The sequence below is a fragment of the Mixophyes fleayi genome, chromosome 5, assembly GCF_038048845.1.
Source record: "Mixophyes fleayi isolate aMixFle1 chromosome 5, aMixFle1.hap1, whole genome shotgun sequence".
NCBI lineage: Eukaryota > Metazoa > Chordata > Amphibia > Anura > Limnodynastidae > Mixophyes > Mixophyes fleayi.
The window spans coordinates 23,127,360-23,149,460 of NC_134406.1; the positions used below are offsets into that span (position 1 = coordinate 23,127,360).

The 22,101-nt window shown below is 41.7% G+C and overlaps 1 protein-coding gene across 6 annotated transcripts in view; it reads right to left on the reverse strand.

The window, feature by feature from the left end:
* AKAP9 (A-kinase anchoring protein 9) overlaps positions 1-22,101 on the reverse strand; it is a 161,735-nt gene that overhangs the window by 115,773 nt on the left and 23,861 nt on the right. For 3 of the 6 annotated variants that reach the window (XM_075211833.1, XM_075211832.1, XM_075211831.1), the window contains exons 4-10: positions 21,229-21,282; positions 20,661-20,831; positions 16,789-16,944; positions 13,907-14,104; positions 9,499-11,814; positions 7,634-7,835; positions 5,822-5,901 (exon numbers count right to left, since the gene is read on the reverse strand). In XM_075211833.1, the coding sequence (XP_075067934.1) occupies positions 5,822-5,901; positions 7,634-7,835; positions 9,499-11,814; positions 13,907-14,104; positions 16,789-16,944; positions 20,661-20,831; positions 21,229-21,282 (3,177 nt within the window). The remainder of the gene's footprint in view (positions 1-5,821; positions 5,902-7,633; positions 7,836-9,498; positions 11,815-13,906; positions 14,105-16,788; positions 16,945-20,660; positions 20,832-21,228; positions 21,283-22,101) is intronic. The other 3 variants (XM_075211837.1, XM_075211836.1, XM_075211835.1) reach the window with 2 other exon arrangements.

The following is a 22,101-nucleotide window of genomic DNA, read 5'->3' on the forward strand; positions in this document are numbered from 1 at the left end:
ATATAAGTGAATAATAACCCCTTTGACTTCTCATTCGTTTCCGCAGTACTACAACGGAAAAGAGGATTTATATACTTACGATAAATCCGTTTCTCTGATTCCGTCTGGGGGACACTGCTTACCATGGGTTGTGGAGGGGAGCACGGGGAGTTGGCACCTAGCTAGTTAATCTTTAGCACTGCTGACAGACCCCTCCCCTCTACAATCCCCCCGCCTCTTTCTCCTCAGTTTATTTAAAAAGCCCCAAGGAGATAGGACAATCAACCAAGAGCATACAGAGGAAAGGCAGAAGGGAGGGATCGCAGTGTCCCCCAGACGGAATCAGAGAAATGGATTTAAGGTAAGTATATAAATCCTCTTTTCTCTTTCATCCAGTCTGGGGGACACTGCTTACCATGGGGACGTTCTAAAGCAGTCCCCTAAGGGTGGGACAGCTCCAAAAGCCCCGCTCGTAGAGCACTACGAGCGAAATTTGCATCCGCGGATGCGAATACATTAAATTGATAGAATTTGGTAAATGTGTGGACAGAAGACCAGATGGCTGCCCTGCAAAGCTGGTCAGCAGAAGCCCCATTTCTTGCTGCCCATGACGCCCCTACCGATCTGGTGGAATGGGCCGTAAGTCTCTCTGGCACAGGACGGTTAGCCTTTATGTAAGCTTGCTTAATGGTTGCCGTAATCCACATTGCAATGGACTGCTTTGAGGCTGGCCAGCCTCTTTTATTAGAATCATAAAGAACAAACAGAGAATCTGTTCGTCTAATCTGAGAAGTTCTTTTAACATAAATGCAGAGAGCTGTAACCACATCTAACTTTTTCATAGACTGCAGATCAGACTGAGAAGTAGATGAAAAAAACGGAACTACAATTTCCTGGTTCAAATGGAAAGATGACACCACTTTTGGAACAAAGGAGGGAAACGTCCTCAAAACCGCTCTCTCCTCGTGAAAAAACAGATATGGTTCCCGGCAAGACAGAGCTCCCAATTCCGACACCCTGCGTGCTGATGCAATCGCCAAAAGAAAAAAAAACCTTCCAGGTCAAGCACCTAAAATCTGCCTTAAGTAAAGGCTCAAAGGGAGGCATTTTAAGCATGTCCAGTACCAGGTTAAGATCCCATGGTGCTGTAGGCGGAACATAGGGAGGTTGAATATGTAAGACCCCCTGAAGAAAAGTCCTGATATCTGGCAAATCAGCTAATTTCAGGTGAAAAAAGACTGAAAGTGCCGATACCTAAACTTTTAGGGAACCTTAACGAAGCCCTGCTTCCAGCCCATCCTGAAGAAAAGCCAATAAGCGAGGGAGACGAGGATGTGTGACACGTCCTATTTTCACACCATCTGATATAAGCTTTCCAGATTCGATGATAGATGCGAGCGAAACTGGCTTTCGAGCTCGCATCATAGTGTTCACTACACTGGATGAAAAACCCTCGCCCTGTAGAAGTTGGCTTCAACAGCCATGCTGTTAAACTGAGCCGAGGTAAATTCTGGTGACGAAAAGGACCTTGGAGAAGAAGATCGTCTCGTGCCGGAAGAAGATATCCTTGTCCCACCGCCATGGATATTATGTCTGCGTACCACACTCGACGCGGCCATGAGGGAGCTATTAGAATCACCGGCCGACCGCCTTGCCTCACTCGTCTGAGTACTCTGGGAAGCATGGGAATCGGGGGAAACAGATAACCCAACCTGAATTCCCATAACATGGACATCATGTCCACCGCTATTGCTAAGGGATCTCTTGCCCTTGCGCAAAACCTGTGAACCCTTCTGTTGTGTCTGGAGGCCATGAGATCTACATCCAGAAGACCCCAGCTCTGAACTAGAGACTGAAATACTTCCGTGTGGAGGGACCACTCCCCTGGCATCATCGCATTGCGACTGAGGTAATCGGCCTCCCAATTTTTTATTCCTGGAATGAACACCGCCGATATTGCTGGAACTTACTGTTCTGCCCAAAGGAATATCTGAGCTGCAACCCGCTTGCAGCTGCACTCCTGGTTCCTCCCTGTCTGTTGACATATGCCAAAGCCGTGGCATTGTCGGACTGAACTCTGACTGGGTGGCCCTGAAGGAGAGTCTGGGCCCCCCGAAGAGCTAAAAGAATTGCCTTCAACTCCAACGTATTGATTGATAGGGATAATTCCTGAACTGACCAGAGCCCCTGTAGCCTGAGGTGCAGGACTACCGCCCCCCAACCTCTCAGGTTGGCGTCTGTTGCGGCTATGATCCATGACCATGGAGCAAAGGGGACCTGCCCACCGCCATGTGATCTTGAATGAGCCACCACTGGAGCGATTCTCTCGCCCTCAGAGACAGCGAGATCCTCTGGAGATCCAAGCGTAGGTGGGATCCTGACCATTTCGTCAACAGATCCCACTGAAAACATTGAGAATGAGCTCGACCGAAGGGGATGGTCTCGAAGGAGGCCACCATCTTTCCCAGCAGCCGCATGCACAAGTGTATTGAGGGGTTGGGAGAAGACAAGACCCGAGTTGTAATACTCGGAATTGAAACGATCTTCTCGGCAGGCAGGAACACCTTTTGCTGGCTGGTGTCCATGATGAGCCCTAGGAAAACCATACGTTGACACGGAACCATCTGGGAATTCTTTAAATTTATTAGCCATCCATGGCCCTCGAGAACCGCCAAGGTGAGGGATAAGTGATGACGTAAGCAATTCTCTGAGGAGGATTTGATGAGCAGATCGTCCAAGTAAGGCACGACCTGAACTCCTTGTAGGTGAAGACACGCTGCCATTACTGACATGATATTCGTGAAGACCTTCGGCGCTGTGGAGAGGCCGAAGGGAAGAGCCCGAAACTGATAGTGGGAGGGCCCCACTGTGAATCTTAGGAGAGACTGATGGTCGCTCCAAATGGGAACGTGGAGGTATGCGCCTTTTAGGTCTATGGACGCCATAAACTGATCCTTCTCTAAGCCGTTTATCACTGACCTCAGGGATTCCATCCGAAATCTGTCCACCCGTAAGTGCACATTGAGGTTCTTTAGGTTTAAGATGGGTCGAAAAGAGCCGTCCGGCTTCTTGACCAGAAACAGATTTGAATAAAACCCCTGTCCCTTCTGGTCATCTGGGACCCTGCAGATGACTCTTTGCAAAAGAAGAGAGGCGACACAATCCTGTATTGCCTGTCTTCTTGTTGGATCTCGGGGTAGCGGGGTTATGAAGAAACTATGTGGTACCGGGCCCAGCAGGTCTATCATGTACCCCCTTGATATAATGCCCCGAATCCAAGGGTCTTGGGAGGACGCTGCCCACTGTTCCTGAAACAAAGACAGACGTCCCCCCACTGGCGCCCCCTTCTGCAGAATAGAGTGGTCGTCAGGACGCAGGCTTCTCCTGGGTCTTGGAGGCCTGGCGCCTAGCTGCAAACGAGGATCTTCCTCTGACAGAGAAGCCTCAAGCATTTGGTTGTCTACTTCTAAAGGACTGTCCTCTAGGAAAGGAGGTCCCCCGAAAGGGCTGATGAAAGGAGCTGACCCGAGGGTTCCGGCCCCTATTAGAGAATACCGGCAAGGAAGTGCTTTTGCCCCCCGTTGCCTGTGAGATCATAGTATCCAATTCCGGGCCGAACAAACTTGCTGCTGAAAAAGGAATGGTCTCAACGGACTTTTTTGATTCCCCATCTCCTTCCCAGGATTTCAGCCATAACGTCCTTCTAGCTGAAATAGATGCTACTGGAATATCCACTTTTTGGAATACTCTCCTAGCGAGCCACATCTTCCTCCTGTAACGTATACAGGGAAGAGAACCTTTTGGGATCAGAGAACCTCTTATCAGGCTGTTTCCAGGCTCCCTCTGCAATATCTCTGAGTTCTACAGAAGGGGGAAAACGGATAGCCTTCCTTTTGGCCTTCTTAAAGAGACTTCTGTCTCTAGGAGTAGGATCCTCCGGTTCTGGGAGGTCCAACGCTTGTCTTACCGCTAAAACCAAATCATCAATAAATTGGCTTTTAGTGTTTTCTTCCTGTTCCAAAAGTTGAACCTGGTCAGGATCAGAATTTATTTCCCCCTCCTCTTCTGAAAACCCCTCAGAGTCTGAAAGGACCATAACGGATCTAGGCCGCTTCCTTTTAGCAGGCGGGATGTTTGGGGATTTAAGTAACTGGTTTAGTTTATCCAAACCCTTAATAAATGCTGCGGACCATGCTGGTTCTGTGGGAACAGGGACCTGGTCCGTAATCAATGAGGAAGGTCCTGGTATAGACGTTCCAATAGAACCTGAGGTAGCCGGAAGGCCCACAGGAGTACTAGCATTATTAACCACGGAGACTGCCACACTAGATAGCAACTGATTGGATTGTAAAACCATCTGTGCTAAAGAGGAAACCGACTGTGTCAGGGAGGCCACCCAGGCTGGTTCCTCCGTCAGTGGGGCTGAAATATGCTGGGTTAGCGCAGGGGGGGCCCCTGCTTCGCAGATAGAGCAGAGCGCCAACGGGTCTTTCTGCCCACAAGGTAATTTAACATTACATCTTGAACATGTGAAATATTTTGCTATAGGGCCCTTTCCTTGATCTGTCATTTTTATAAAGGAAGGCACACCAATCACACAGACTTAAATTGTTAGATTTAGCTGTAGAGAGAAAGGGTGTAGAGAGAATAGTAGGAAAAAACAAGTAATCAACTAATCTTGTCATAAAAGTTGTACTTGTAATTTTTTTAAACACAATATAATATTTAGGCAAGTAGGAGAACTACAATATAATCTCTACTAGCCCACTTTGTAGTACAGTAATATGTGTTTAAATAATTCAGATACTTAGCCCATAGGCCAAACAGGGGAGAAGTCCAACAGCAGTATCCTGGTGCCTGCTCCCTCAGATCTGTTCTCTCTTCCTGGGCCTCTCCTTGGCGCCAGAAGACCGGGCTAAACCATCTCTCTCTGGAAGGCGGGGGAGCTCTATGTCTTAGCTCCCCCCTTCTGATAATGCTGTCTCTGCAGCTGTTTCGTTAGTCTTGTATAAAAAATAAAATTGGCATGTGGCAGAGTAGTGGAGACCTCAGAAGTTGAGGTCTCCGCAGCGGTTAGCACTCGATGCCCCCTCCTATGTATGAGGGGGGATCTTGGTATGGCCCCCTTCTTCTGCTCGTCTCCTCCGCGGATCCAAGATGGCCGCCGGCGTTTGTAATCTCCGATAACCGGCGCTCTATGCCTGCAGTTGCAGCGTCGGTTATTGGGGAGGCTCCAGGAGTGACAGCGGTCCGGTGAGACCGCTTGTCACTCGCTATTCAGGCACCCTATTCTTCTCTCCCTGTCAGTGAGAGCCTCTGGCTCACAGGAAAGTGCCTGCGCTGCTCTGCTGTGAGTGTGTTCTCTATAATAGAACACACTCCCAGTCTGCCACCTGTAAAAAAGTTAAAATGAATAAAATAAAATAAAATAAAGTAAAAAATAAAAAATACATGCAGTAAGCTAGAACACTGCCCAACTCCATGGGCACCTGAAAAAAAACTGAGGAGGAAGAGGCGGGGGGATTGTAGAGGGGAGGGGTCTGTCAGCAGTGCTAAAGATTAACTAGCTAGGTGCCAACTCCCCGTGCTCCCCTCCAAAACCCATGGTAAGCAGTGTCCCCCACACTGGATGAAAGAGAAAGGGAACATTTTTATTTTTAAATGACTAAATCTGTTTCCCTTCTTATTTCCACCTATGATCGTAAATTTGCTTCCAATCTTCCACGGAACACATGTTTTTTGTTACATTTTAAGAAAGTAATCTGCAGCACAATAATTTCTAACACTTATGTGACAACTAAATCTACGTAGAAATAGTGTATAGTTCATGTTGTAATCCAACCTGATTATTATGATCACATTCTTTATTGATGATCTTCATTAACATCTCTGTAAGAATCTGACACGTTTCACCTTCAAATGCTGTGGAAACAACATATGGTTAAATACAGAATGGTTTCATACACAGATCACAGTTGTGGTTCATATATAATCAAAGAACAAAGATAGTATAAGGCCTTTGTTCCCCAACTGTGCGCCGCAGAGGGGGCACAGAGTGTGTGCAGATGACACAGAGGGGGCACAGAGTGTGTGGAGATGACGCAGAGGGGGCACAGAGTGTGTGCAGATGACGCAGAGGGGGCACAGAGTGTGTGCAGATGACGCAGAGGGGGCACAGAGTGTGTGCAGATGACGCAGAGGGGGCACAGAGTGTGTGCAGATGACGCAGAGGGGGCACAGAGTGTGTGCAGATGATGCAGAGGGGGCACAGAATGTGTGGAGATGATGCAGAGGGGGCACAGAATGTGTGGAGATGATGCAGAGGGGGCACAGAGTGTGTGGAGATGATGCAGAGGGGGCACAGAGTGCGTGGAGATGATGCAGAGGGGGCACAGAGACAGAAACATAATTGAAAAAAATATATAAAAATATTAATTTTCCCTTGGATTTATTTGCATTTTTGCATACAACTAAATAAGTATTTCTGTCCTGACCTAAATACTTATTACGTTTTTTGACCCAGCTACTTATAAAATGGGACTGCTCTGTAATTATTTGGGAGGGGTGCCTTGAAAAAATTATAGAGACTCTAAGGGTGCCACGAACTGCAAAAGTTTGGGAACCACTGGTATAAGGTAAATAAATATCACTGAAGACAGTTACAGTAGTTAAGTTGGGAGAGATTTAGGGCAGAGCAACTATAACCAAAATAAAGAGGGGAAGAACTTGGATGTCACTGGCAGATGATATTTGAAAACAAACCAACCAAATGAATTCACCTATGGAAAAATGGTAAAAGTACAGACATTAATGTGTGTGAAATAGTTAGATCCCCGACCCCTGGAGCCATAAGGGCCCTCAGGGGACAAGAGTGTTCAAGACTGCCTCCGCCGCAAGGCTCGGGCAGTCTCCTTTACCCCGAGATTGTCTGAAGGTTCTCCCCAGGGTACTAGCTCTTCAACTCTGCCCAAATGGAGGGAGACTCTGACAACAAGGGGAGAGTGCAGCCCATAAGGGTCTATAACCTAACCCAGAACGTGCAAACAAAATCCAAACCAACTGAAAATAGTGCAAAAAAAGTGTTTTGTGTTTAATTAAAAAAAAATTGCCCAAGCCCGATGGGTGGAGGGTTTAAAAAAATGTCTGGTCTAACCAAAAGGTCGGGACTAAGAAATAAAAAGGTGATGCAGGGTTACTCAAATGCATTGTGCTAGTGCCTTACTCTGTGCAAAAGTGATAGTTCCCGCCACCACCAACCGTGCATTTTCAGGACACCTCCGGGCCCTGTCCCCCGGAGGCAAAGGCACCACAAGCTACTAACAGCAACGGCCTTCTGGCATCAGACCAAGAAGACCAACCCCTTCAGGGGAACCATCACACCCCCACTACACTTGATCTTAGCCAAAAGGCCCAGTCACCAGTGGTCCAGCTGAGTGTTCTGGTTGTTACCACCAGAGTTCAGGAGCTGGTGGCAAGACCAAAGCTTGGAGCCAACTTAGATGAAGGAGAATGGGTGGCTGATGGAATCTGGGAGGATCACAAACGTCATGATTGAGGAAAATGACAGTGTTCTATGTTAGCTTATTAGATATCACACAACATATGACCCATTTTCAATAGGTCAATACAAAATCATCACCATGTTCATCATTACCTGTGTGTTGCACTAATTCTCGCTGGTGCACATCCTGCAGCTCTTGTATCTTTTGGTCTTGGGCTGTGAGCAGCGAATCTCGGAGGCTACAAAGCTCACTCTCCTTCTCCGCTTGGAAGGTTTCACTCATCAGCTCCAAATGAGCCTTATGGATCTGAGTGAGACTGACACGTTGTGCTTCCAGCTGCAGCATCTTATCGTCCTATATATGGAATACGGGAATGTTAATAAACAATAGAATATTACAGAATCAATCATTGAAACCTCCTCTTTGTTCCAGAAGTTAGTAGCTTCTCAGCCAGTTAACATTCTGAATTGGGTTAGGGCTTCATGCAAATTATAAGACAAACTCAACAAGAAGTCAATAAATGTAAAGGTGACAACAACCTGATATGTAGAGCCATATATTTAACTTTAAGTCATTAGTTTTTTTTAGCTTATTATAAATATCATGAGTGCAATTAATGTAGCACTGGCTTCTACCATGTAGGAATTGTAGTTCTGTATGCACACACTACAAGTCTTACACAGAAAAGGCCACTGTTCCACATCTTACACTGAAGAGATCTGTTAAAACAGCTAGTTGAATAAAGGTCTCTACATATGCGATCACATGTTCACTATTAAACCAGCAAGTCTGTTTACATGGCCAAATGGACAAAAACGGTCCTTAATTTTAGGAGATGAGATATTCACTAAACGTTTTAATTTTATAGTAGGAAGTATGTGATTATCTTCGGTTTTAAGAAGTATTTTCCGGTTTTAATATAAAAAATATAAAAAATTGTCTTTGATGATTAAAATATTTTAGGATAGACCACTTTTTTTTTATTTGCAGAAAATAAGTACTGACTTTCTATGATGATTGTAATCATCTGAGTAGTGTCATCCCACATAGCTATAAAGTGACATTATTACGCATTCCTGGGGGTAAATGTATCAAGCTGCTAGTTTCCAGCGGGTTTGAAAAGTGGTAATGCTGCCTATAGAAACCAATCAGATTCTAGCTATTATTTATTTAGTACATTATACAAAATGATAGCTAGAATCTGATTGGTTGCTATAGACATCTCCACTACTCAAACCTGCTGGGAACTTGCAGCTGGATACATTTACCCCCTGTACTTTAATGACAATTGTCCTACCATTGACAGGCTGACATATCCCATAGACACAAATCTGGTGATAATGGCGCTTAGCCCTAATATTCTAAAGCCCGGTTAAATCCACTGTGTAAATATCAACACCGTGTGAAATAATTACATTACACATCTTTTTAAAATATTCCAGGAGGCAGCCATTGTTTTGGCACCTGTTGTTTCTCAGGTGTTAAAATACATGACCTATTCCGAAGCTGGCAATATTTGAAAATAATCGCAAAGGGCACTTTGCCGCTGCATGTTACTTACCGCGTGGTCCATGTGGATCTTGGTGCACTAAAACCTCCATCATTACAAGTTCACTGAACACAGCTGTAGACTCATATTTAAACATTTAAAAAACTATTTTTTTTTATGTATTAACTTGCTTAGTCCAGAAAATAGCAATAGATACTGAGAATGACATCCAATATACAGAATAAGATATTTATTGTATTGGACAGATGGCCAATTTTGAATAATATGTGCATTTTCTCAGAGACATTTTTAACATGGGACAGACCCGTGAAATTAGTTGGCTACTGTGACAGTCTAACACTTAGCAGTATAAGAATTAAACAACAAGAGAAAGACACACAAAACCCACACCAGACTAAATCGGAAGATATAAAATAAATGCATTATGAATTTAGGATTAGTAACAAAGATAAAAGAATCGGTATTCTCTAACACACAATCTCTCTAATACTTGACACTGTAATATACCTCTTCCTGACGAACTATATCCAGTTTCTGCGCAAGATCTTCTTTTTCCAAATGAACGCTTCTTAACAGTGAAGACTCTGATTCAGGTTTACTAGTCAATTCCTGCAGGTCTCTCTCTACAACAGAAAGCTCAGGATATGGTGACAAACTGCACAGTTGAGGAGATATCTGCAAAGGGGGGAAATCACCTGTACAGGTATTTTCTATCAAACTTTCATTATTAACAGGCATTTCATTGGCAGCGCCAGACACTTCAAGTCCGCTCTCTGTAGAGTTTTCTTTCGGAACTTTGATATTCTCTAATAGAACATGGTCTCTTTCACAGCATAATGATTTCACTTGTTCTTTTAACCGGTTGATTTCATTTTGCTTTGACTGTAACTGTTCTGAGAGATTGGAAAGTTTCAGGGATAGTTCTTGTTTATCACGTTGGGCATTCTCTAGTTTTTCCATTAATTCTGTGGTGTCTTTCTCAACAATTTCTCCAACGTCGAGTTTATCAGCTTTGACCAACTGAGAGGGACCCAATGGGTCCTCTTCTGCTGAAACCCATTTCAACTTTACAAGTTCGTTATTCAGAGAATCTAATTGTATTTTATACTCCTCTTCTAGCTTTGATTTGCTGCCTTCTAATTGCTCCTTTACTTTAACCAGGCAGGTGTATTCTTCTTGAAGTTCGTGATAGTTGACCTCAAAATTCTTCTCAGCAAAAGAGAAGGTGTCCTTCTGCCTTTGAATCTCTTCTTTCAGCTGAAGCTGGAGGTTTTGGAGTCGTTTGTTTTCTGAAGTGAGAAGTTCAATCTCCTGTTTGAAATCTGAATTAACCAGTTCAGCGAGATGTTCACAGTTTTCAGAGTTACGCTCTTCCCAAATACTCTGCAAGGCATCATTTTCATCTTTAAGGAGTCTATTATCATCCTCTAGAGCAGCCAATCTATCCTTGAGAGCATCTTTATCCTTCACTTCATTCTCAAGGAACTCAATTCTAAGCTGCAAAACTTGGACCTCTTGCTCGATGGTTCCTTTCTCCTTTTCCTCTTTTCTCAAACAGTCCAACTCTTTCTGCAGTTCAAGAATCTGAACCATCAGGTCTTCTGTCTTAGGATCGCTGTCAGATTGCATTAATTCCTTCATCTTTGACATTTCCAGCATTAAATAATTCTGTTTGGTTATCAAGCTATCTTTCTCGGACTGCATGGCAGTGATGGTCTGACTCGTCTCATGTTGCATCTGCTCTAGTTGTTGCTTATAACGTACTTCTAAGTTATCTTTCAGGTTCTCAATGTTTGTTTTGTGCTCCACCGTTAAATCCTCTTTGAGTTTAGTAAGTTCCTCTTCCTGACTGAATAAAAAGTTTGTCCTAAGTTTCTCTAACTCGGCTTCTTGAGATTCCGCCATCCTGTCCAGCACCGCGTCCTTCTCTCTCTCCAACATGTCCAGCTTAATTTTGTAATTTGTCACTTCGGCCTCGTGTTTCGATTCCAATTCTTTGGTAAATTCACTGGCGGTGGCCAGTTCTTCTTTGAGGTGGTCGATGGTGAGGAACGAACTGCTGGCTTCATTGAGTTTGTTTTCCTTTTCGGTGAGGCTCTGCTTGGCTCGATGAACCTGCTCTCTAGCAAAGCTCAGGTCCTGGAGCAGATCCTCGATTTGCCTTTGTAGGTGTGATTTTTCTGATGAAACATTCTCCAGTCTATGGGAGAAATCTTCCTTCATTTTAATCCTCTGTTCATCAGAATAAAGCAGTCTGGCGTTTAATTCAGCAATGACAGCATTAAGTTCATCGATTTTCTCGTTGGTCATATGAATGGCTTTTTGGTTAGAAATGCTGTCCACCTCGTGCTTGTGCTGAGCAAGAAGCCTCTCGATCTCTAACGTATGCTGCCTGGCCAGCTCCTGCTTCATTTGTACAATCTGCCGTCCGTGCATCTCGTCTAGCTCAGCCTGAAGCTGTTCCAGTTTCTTTTGTGTCTCTAATTCCATTCGTTGAGCGAGATCTGCCTCCGACTGACTGTCTTTATGATGCTTTTTCTGAAGGTCTTCCACAGCGCCCATTAACTGCTTGATTTCGTCCGAGGATCTCCTCTCCCTTTGTTTGGAAAGGTTTAGTTCTTCCGAGAGACTATTTATTTCCTGGCTCTTCTGGGTTAATTGTTCTCTCAATTCATCGACAGATTTCTCTGACACAACAATTCTCTCTTTCAGTTCCAGACACTTGATTTCTTCATTGCGCAAAGCAGATTTCAGGCTATCAACCTGCAAATCCTTTTCATTCATCTTTTGTTCCAAAGATAATTCAAGTTCTTTCTGCTGTACCTTAAAGAGATCCAAAAGATTAAAATCACATGGTATATATATATTTTTTATATAAAGCCTGGTATTTAATTTGAATGACAATTCATGCCTCACCCCATAAAGTGTTTTTGGAGGCAATACAACCCCTCCCTAATAGGATGGGACTAGATAAGTGGGTGCTATTGTCCTCCTCTAGCTTTGCATTATGTATTGTGTATTATATACAATAATTATTAACAATATTTTATTATTTTTCACAGGTACCTAAGTTGCCAACAGGTATATTATATATTAAACAAGTAATATATTTAGCTTACAGCAATCACTAAAGAAAAGGTTAAGAACTCAACATCAGTAAACAATAGTTACCTGTATTGTTACTAGCTAGTTCATTGTGATTGAGTGTCATGGTTCTGTATCCTTCCAAATGTCAAAACCTTTTATAAATCCTGGTATAAAATATGAAAAGCCAGCCCTGGAGTTTGTGTTTTTAGGCTGTGATTGCTGCATGAAAGGATGGATTTGCTTCAATTACAATATGAGCATTTTCCAAATGCACCTGACTTTTTAAGAGTTAAATGAATGTGGCAAAGGTTTAACTCTTTGCCACTCTGATTTAAAGCGCTGTAGCAGACTCCTCACTGCATAACACCATCGTTGGGCTTTACAAAAACCAAAGCATGAAATTGAGGATTCTCTATTGTTTCTTTATCAATATCTTGCAGTGGTTACAGTTTTACAGTTAAACATTTGATTGTATTTTGTACCACTCTATACTTTTGTTGTAAAAAATTAACTAATTTTCTAGTCTAATCTTTGGGGCAACCCTTAGCAATATCCATCCATCCTATTTTGGCAAATACAATTCCACCTACATATATGGATGCTCCAAAGTTTAAGATGTTATAAGAGAAAAGAACAGCCTAATGTGCAAAAATTAGAACATAACCTTCATTTTATGAAACTGTGACCATGAGGCAAAATATCCACATACAGAATTAAACAAAAGACAGCCTAAGGCAACACCTACAGTTTGGTTTTCATGATAGGAGGAGTTAGAAAAATTAACTATTGCAGTATTTCTGCACAAGGCTAAACCAACTCATTTTAGCAGACAGCTTGGACAAGGCGATATAATAAGAGGGACAAATTGAATACAACCTGACAATACAGGAACATACAAGGAAATAGAATGTGACTTAGGATCTTCTACGTTCACTTGTTCTTATTGAGAATACAGTCAGCAGCCATCAGATAGTCCAGACAGTCAGACAGACTCACTGTTTCTGTGTCAGTACACACATTCTGCTGCATGTAAAGTATGTTATGCTCCGAAACATTTTAATTGTAAAAAGCAGGAAACAAGCAAACCAATCCCAAAGTACACAGGACAAGCAGAGTTTTCATAGGATATATTCCACCATTCATTTTTGTGAAATGTCACATGGCATTTTGATCTCTGCATAGTATACACTCACGTACAGTATACATAAGAGCTTAATTACTGTAAGTGGTAATCAGGACATTATTTTTTTGAAAGACTCTAACCCACTATTTTTATTTTCTCTTTGTATGTGACTATGCAAATATTAAGAGGTAACTATTTAAATATTCTTGGTATAGAAGTCAATCTAGCTCCTAGGAAGTTACTAGTGAGCATGCTTGCAGCAATCACCAGTGAGCTGAGATTTCCTCCATAAACCCCTCCTCTGCTCCTACAGCTCTCCTGTCAATCTTACTGAGTGCAAAATATATTTCTCCCTACACAAATGCTTGTGGTGTGGCCTAGTAACAAGGGGATGGGGCATAATGACAGAGAAGGTGAGAATGAGGGAAATATCCAGGTCCAGAAAGGACCAAATATATAACAGAGGGGTAGGTAATGAGTTACCAGACAACAGCTGCACAGAGAGATAACGTAACACCATGGGGTAAATACTGTAATGCCTAAACACGTGCCCAAAACTGACCAACATAGAGAATGCGTGATCTTGGCATGTGGTCCCTCTGGCTCCTACACAGCCTTGAACAGCTTTAGTTTCCAGTATTGCTATGACTTGCAGCAAACCCCTCCCTAGCCCTACACAGGCACTGCAGTGCTTACTGTACAGACCTGCTGCAGGCTGTGCATCTGGTCCTTCAGAGACAAGATATGAGTTTGGAAGTCATCGTTCTCTTGCTGGCACAGTCTCAGCTGGTGACTGCGATCTTCGAGCTGCTGCTGATAGGTGAATATTTGCTGTTTAGAGTGCAGGAGATCTGTGGCTGTACTGGTGTGACTGGTGTTCCTCAAGGTCTCGCCGGCCTGTAGCTGCAAACACCAAACAGGAGATACAGTCATTACAAATAGGTATTAACAGAGATCAACACCAACAGTGTCAGTAAAGCTGCCCATTGCCATATCAGAGTCAAGGATAAACAAACTTAGATTCTGGGTGATTTTTAGTATTATAGCCTCATGTTTATCAGAAGCATATTTACAATATATAATAATTTTAGACTCTACTTCGTCTGCTGGCAGTTTGTACCTTTGCAGTAAAGTAGTACTTGCCAATACTGGTCCTGGGTAGAGATGCTCAGACTCGGTTCCTCGAGAACCGAACACACCCGAACTATGGGGATCCGAGTACTGAGCCGCTCGGTACTGTCGTGCGCACTCAGAATTGAAAATGAGGCAAAACGTCATTGTGACGTTGTCGGATTTTGGGAGTTTTGAATTCCTTTTTAAGATCCAACATAGCGAGGGGTGGGAGGGAGGGCGGACCCCCATTTTTCTTATCTGCCACTGCTGTGTGCCAATGTGTCCTAGATGTGCTAGGAACTGCCGTGTGTTTGAGTCATTGCTCTGTCACTTACCATCCAGCCAGGTCGCTGCAGTATTTATCCGAAAGTGTATGAAAATAATATTGTGACCTGTGAGGTGGTCAAAATGGACTGCAAATGACTTGAAATTAGTGTTATTGAGGTTAATAATAATGTTGGAGCAAAATTATGTGATTTTAGCATATTTTAGGATTTTTTTCTAAAATGTCCAAAACCAAAAACACACGAGGGCAGTTTTGCCAAAACCAAAACATGAAGCTAATCCAGATCCAAAACCAAAACCAGTTCAAGGGGGTCAGTGAGCATCTCTAGTCCTGGGGTTACCCCTTTCAAGCTGCCGAAGCATATCCAACGCTTTGGTTAAATTAATTAATTTTTTTGTGCATGATTAAGGAAATCCAGAAAACATGACTTGCTAAGAAACAGGTTGGTGGACTTCAGAAACGGATGTTAGTATCACCACTTTAGTGAATTTAAAACGGTTTATCATATATCCCTCTCCTGAGCTGTATAACAGTCTGAGCTTCACTCTAATCTGCAACCGTGAAGAGACATGAGAGGTAAAGGATAAGCGAGTGGGCCCCGGTGAAATACCACTACTAAGGCGAGGGGACGAGCCGCGAGCGGGCTCTTGCCTCTGGCTCCAAGCGTGCTGGCACCCTGGCTGGGCACACGGTACGCAACCTGCTCCGAGAACAGTGATAGGGAGTTTGACTGGGCCAGTACACCTGTTAAACTGTAATGCAGATGTCTTAAGGCGAGCTCAGGGTTTTGTGAATGGCTGAGTAATTTAACACCGTGACACGCTGAGGTTGGTTCGGAAAGCTTTGTTACCGTACAGAATTTATAAAATATAAAGGAATTAAAAAACACCAAGAGAAATATTGAGTCTGCTGTTATGATCCAGTACTGGTGTCTCCTGGCAACTGGTGACATCAACGCAGAACTGACATCACAAACCGCAGGGGACTGCAATAGGTGGTGGTTATCACCCTGTGGTGCATTTCCTAGTAAATGGACACTTGAGTTATGAAAACATGTAGCTGAAAATAAATTATAAGATGAACGTTGTTTAATAAAGACTTTAAGATTCTGACGTTGCTGATAATTTACATCATTGTATGCTTTTTGCTGAATTTAGGTTATTATTACTGAATATATTATGTAGCCGACTAAAGCAAATGGACTTATCCACGGGTTTGTACAGACATCGGGTAAAGAAAAGAAGATACTAGTTTATCTACGAGGGGGTATTATAAGTAAGAGAGGGTTTTCCTTTACACAGATCTCTTATTAGGACACACATGGATTTTTGTGTCAGCATCTCCAGGAGGATATTAATGAATCAGATATAACTCAAATTAGAGCAACAAAAACAGCCAGTCTTAAATAAAAGTTATCAAGATAAGCTCAACAGGGTCTTCTTTCCCCGCTGTTTCCGCCAAGCCCGTTCCCTTGGCTGTGGTTTCGCTAGATAGTGACAGTGGGAATCTCGTTCATCCATTCATGTGCATCACTAATTAGATGACGAGGCATTTGGCTATCTTAAGAGAGTCATAGTTACTCCCGCTGCTTACCCGCGCTTCATTGAATTTTTTCACAATGACATTCAAAGCACTGGGCAGAAATCACATCTTGTCAACACCCGCTGCGGGTCGTCAGGATGTTTTTATTTTAATTAAACAGTTATACTCCCTTGGTTCGCACCAGTTCTAAGTCAGCTGCTAGGCGCAGGCCAAGGAGAGGCGGAGAGCCACGATTTTGCCTTGTTTATACTAAAAGGAAAACATGGCATAGGCACAAATTAAATTAAGATATTAATAAGAAATATTTGTTCTTTAACTAATGAGATTAATAGATTGACATTAAATGCAAAATAGGGACAGGAACCCAGTACAACACAGAGGGCCAGATTTACTAAGCTGCGGGTTTGAAAAAGTGGGGATGTTGCCTATAGCAACCAATCAGATTTTAGCTTTCATTTATTTAGTACCTTCTACAAAATGACAGCTAGAATCTGATTGGTTGCTATAGGAAACATCTCCACTTTTTCAAACCCGCAGCTTAGTAAATCTAGCCCAGAGTCCGTGATTCTTCCTGTCCTCGTTAAATAACTCAGAAATCACCCAACAAAAACCATACTGTTTCCTCTAAAAATTAAATAGATCTCACATGCTGAAACTGGATCTTTAACTTCTGACTTTGTTCTGTAAGATCCAGAAACTCCCTCATGATGTCGTCTTTTTCCTTCCTTGCTTGCTGGAGGTTGGTGGTGAGTTGTGTGATTATACTGTCTCTCTGCTTTATGGCCGTCTCAAACTCCTGTAACTGAAAAACAAACACAACGTACAGAACGGTGGCTGGGTTTATGTGTTTTGTGCTTAAGTAAAATACACTAATAAGATGTTAAACCCAAAAGTAAAGCTAAACTGTAAATGTAGAATTTGACATATTGCAGAGGAGAATAAAATTCCCCTTCTCTCCTTCTATTCAAAATCACATTGCTCACTGCTTGCGGTCATGATTTCTTTACATTTAGAAGTAATTCAAAGGCCCCAGGGACCATCAATAAATGCTACAGCGGGCTTTATTATGCATTTTACATATCACATATTTTACAAAATAAATAATCACAGCAAAACTTATTGTATCGTATAACTTGGAGAGATCTGATTTTAGTGTGTTTATATACAGGTATCGCTGATCTGGAAACTTGTTGCCCAGACCACTCAGGAAAGCAGAAAAGAAAGCGGTAACATTTGCTGCTGCTTGGCGATTGTGTCTCACACACAGCGATATCATCTCCACTGAAGTCCAGGACGGCCATAGAAGACTGGGCCTGACCATTACCCAAGTACTTCTACTACACTGAGAAGAGCACCGCTAAACGATATGATGAGAAGACATTTGTCAGGGACACTGTTGGATAAGACAGGGATCCTTTGTACGTGTAACTGACTAAAGGCAGGGTGGCATAAACAATGGTATACAAAACCCAAATTCCCACACATTCCCAACAAAAGCAAGACCTATATGTGTAGATAATGGTAAAATCTTAACGGACGAATGTCTGCCCTTTATCTTTTCAGGTTTACATTGTTCCTGGTAACAGCTTGTATCACTTGTTTGAAATGCTGCTGCCATGTTATTACAGATAGGAGCCTCTTTCTTAAATGTATTGTTTAAGTTATTACTGAGAATAAGGGTAATGTGTGACCATTGGAAGGTTAGAGGGTCGTCCGTGCAGCCCTGTGTATCAGATCGCCTGTCACTGCTCTAATCTGTACTTGAAAAAAATGACAGCTTGAATCTGATTGGTAGCTATAGGAATCAACAACTGTTCTGCAGTTACATGTTAAACAGTTTTTTTATATTTATATATATATATATATATATATATATATATATATATATATATATATATACATACATACATACATACATATATATATATATATATATATATATATATATATATATATATATATATATATATATATGTCCAGACTTTGTATTGTACACCTCAAAACAACTCTTATTGTCATTTTATCAGTATTCATTTGTTAATTGACTTATCGTTTTGTGAGAAGGTTACAGTCTTAATAAATAAAACAAAATGTGTACCATTTGGTGGGAATGTCCATCTTTAAGGCCATTTTGGGATGGAGTCATTGCTACTTCAAAAGAAATTATGAAATCCGAGGTGTCAGAGGACCCAGGTTTTTGGTTATTGAATAAGACAAAGTTTTATATAAAATAAAATCCCTGTTAAAACATCTAAATAGTGTCGCAAACGCAGTGATTCCTGTACATTGGAGATACTCCTCTCCTGCAACTCTGAAAGAATGGCTCACCCGTATTGAATTTTATAGGTATATGGACCATCTGATTCTCTGCTCTTCTGGTAGTTTTAATGACTATTGTGCCACATGGTTCTACTGGCTGGAATTCCAAGACACCGAAAAATATTCTGCCTTATCCAAATAGTCCCCTTTTGTGGAGTTTCTTGATGGGAGTTATCACTCTTTCCTGTTTTCTACATTTGCCCTCTATCATTGAAGACCGGAATCTTGTTCCAAAAGACCCTCCTTCCTTCCACATGCCTGTTCTATCCTCACCTTCCTTTATAAGTTTAATTTTGTTTGGTTTATTCTTTTTAAATATTCAATGTTTAGCGAACTAGGGCATTTAATCTCATGTAAGTCATACTTTGTAAAATCGGCTGATTTAAGGTTGGAACTTAGAACTTGTTCTTTACTGGATTTCGTGTGATTGTTACTAAACTTTCCTTACATCCATTTTTTAAGACAATTTGTTGGATTGCCCTTTATTTACACATGTGTATATTTTGAATAATTTCTCTCAATAAAAAGTTGAAATGAATGCTCCAGCTGGAGCTCACTGATGAAGCTGAAGATGTCTCATAAAGGCTCACTCTAAAGAATTCTAAAGAGAAAGGGCATTCACCAGCTTCAGTAAAGACTGTATTTCACCACATTTATTCACATATAACAGCTTAGGAGATATAACAGTGCCGGATGTAAACCTCATTCCTCTGGTGTAAATATCTTGTGGGCGCCCTGGTACTTTTTGTATTTTGTCTATTTGTATCCAAGAGCGGTCACAAAACGTGTGAAATCAACTTCAACAGGACAAGTACAGATGACAACAGGATGTAAGCTGATAGAGGACAACGAATAAACATGAACTTTTACATATGTAAATCTTCAGCGATAACAAGCAGCAATATAGCATTAAAGCTATATAGGCGTTTCTATAACAAAGGAGGCACAGTTGTACAACTTGCACTGAACTGGACTAGCTACACACAGATACCAGCGGTACTGAACGGCTACAACTGCGTTGTCTCACCATGAATCTGGCGGCTGCGTGAGAGGTTAGGCGACACACTGTTTTTCTGATGTGTAACTTGACATGTGAAGGAAATTTAATTATAAACAAAATAAAATAAATGAAATTAGAAGGAGCTACTCTACTTAAGAAATACTAGTGTTGAAAGTTAAAGAACATCCGTTGCCCACACACAGCGGGAGCTGCCATTTTGTGCCTCAACGACATCACCGTGAAGAATGGGCTGCATTCTAATAACAATGGCTACCTCCACTGTATACAGGCAACAGGAGCACTTCAATCTGTGAACCGGCAGACTTTTAGCCTACAATATAAGGAAAACATACCAGTAATAACATCATTTAACCTAATAAATGCCATGGTGATGTTTTCTTTCATGTTAGATTTGGTAGAACACCAAAAATTTTACACATCTGGATATTTGGCCAAATTCTAGTCACATATTAATTAAAATGAACAATAATTAAGTCGTATAGACGTATGCTTAAAATAAAAAAATGAAATTGGGTCTAGCTCTCTAACCACCCAGCATTCCCTCTACGATATGCCCAAAAGGTGCACAGTACTTCTATCAATAACAGGTCTTAATGGATATTGTATTAAACTACATTTCACAAACAGTCACTCACATGAAACATTAATTTCTCAAAAGACACGGACCAATGACCAATATAGTTATATTACCAGGTAAGGACAAGACCACAAGTGGACGTTTACTTACTGGTATAGAATATACAGTACTCCTAAAGTACTTGACTAATAAACTTTCTGACACAAATGCAAAACACAAAAGCTAGACAGACAAATATGCATTAATTAAGCATTGTCCATGGAAATCTGAGTAGTTTTAATATTCTTTTACTTATCCCTTTAGGGGGAATCTATCGTGATTTATAAAGGAGAGTGTACAACACATGGAATGTGACCACAGAATAACAGAAATAACGAGTTACTGCAACTGACTGAAAACTAATCTGGTGCCGCTCACACCAAGGCAGCAGGTAGAGAGATCATTTCATCTTTGCTCTTATACAAAGCCACAAGACACCCAAAAAAACATTTTCCATGAAGCTGCCCATTCCACATGCATTGAACAAAAAAAAAAAAACAACAACACAATAGCAATATGTAAAAATAAAACATATAAAAAAATATGGATAAAATCCATGTACCTGTTGCAATCCTTCTGTGCCATAAGCTGCCCTCATTTCTTCCAGTTCTCTGTTTAGTTCTTCAATCTCCTGCTGTTTTCCAGCCAGCTCATCCTCCATCACCTCGAGCCGCGCCTGCGAGCTCTGGGTACCGCGCTCGGAGAAAGTCTCCTGGACCCCAAACTCTTCCTCCTGCATAAATCCAGCTCGGTTAATGAACACGGCACTGACAAGTCTGCAAAGTCACAGTACTGCTTCCTGACTCGGATGTTGCCCACATTACAATACCAGGCAGCACTGAGCAAGCGTATCACCACGGCAACCACCTTTGTTGTTGGGATCATTGGCGCACACGTTTCCACCAAATTCTCTGTGCGTAAAAAACGGACAGAGCAAAAAATAGGGGGATTTTTTTCCACACTCTGCCAGTATCACTGTGCACAGATATCAAGGGTCCGGTAACAGACAGGAGAGAGATGTCTAGTATGTGTTAATGGAAAAAGTATGCAGAATGTTATCTGGGCGAGTGCAGAATGTTAGCTATGCTGAGTTAGTGATACAATAAAACACATCTGATAATATACTGTACCCATTGTATGTGTGCTGTACTGTCTGGTGTTAGGAGAAAACTGTCGGACACTACCTGTGACAAAATAATACCCAGGATTCCATTATTCACAGTTCATAAGAACGGACACATACATCTTATATACGAGAGACAGATAGATAGACGGCATCTCTGCTTTAATAGATTTGGTTTAACAAAATACTTTTATCTTGTGCAAATGGTTAAAATGTATCCTGTATATGGCTTCCATATAAATAAAAACAGAAAAGTTGAGCAACAATGACATTTATTAAAAGGAAAATAGCATTAAGGTTACTTTTTTTTATATTATCTTTGCTCAGTTCATAAATTGGTTCTGTGTAGCCAACAACATCCGTAGTTTTCCAGTCTGTACTTAGAATGTGACGCTTTAAACGGGAGGGAAATTTGAAGGCCGTCTATGACGTTTAACCGGTGTTCTTTTAAAAAGCCTGTATGTAAGTCAAGCACTGACATCCAATCCTAGCACAATACAGTGACCGCGTCTTCATGTGTCTATAAGGACACATCACAGTACTGGCCAAGCACAATAGGAGTTATTTGCCCTGGGCAAGCATTGCCTACAAAGATACCTACAGACATGTTACTAATGTATTATAGAGCAATCATGTTAAGAAAATAAGAGGAACTGGTATATTTTTAGGTGAAATATATCAGAGGACACCATGATAATGGGCAGACTCTATCCACCAGCTTAGCAGATACATTCAAAGCTATATTGCTCCTGTTATAATTCCTATTTTGATGCCTCAATAAATACCCGAATCTTATTCTTTATGTTTTGTACTAAAGAAAGATGGGAATCCAATGAATGGATTGAAGTTCTGCTATATGGAAGATGAAAGAGTCTAAAGA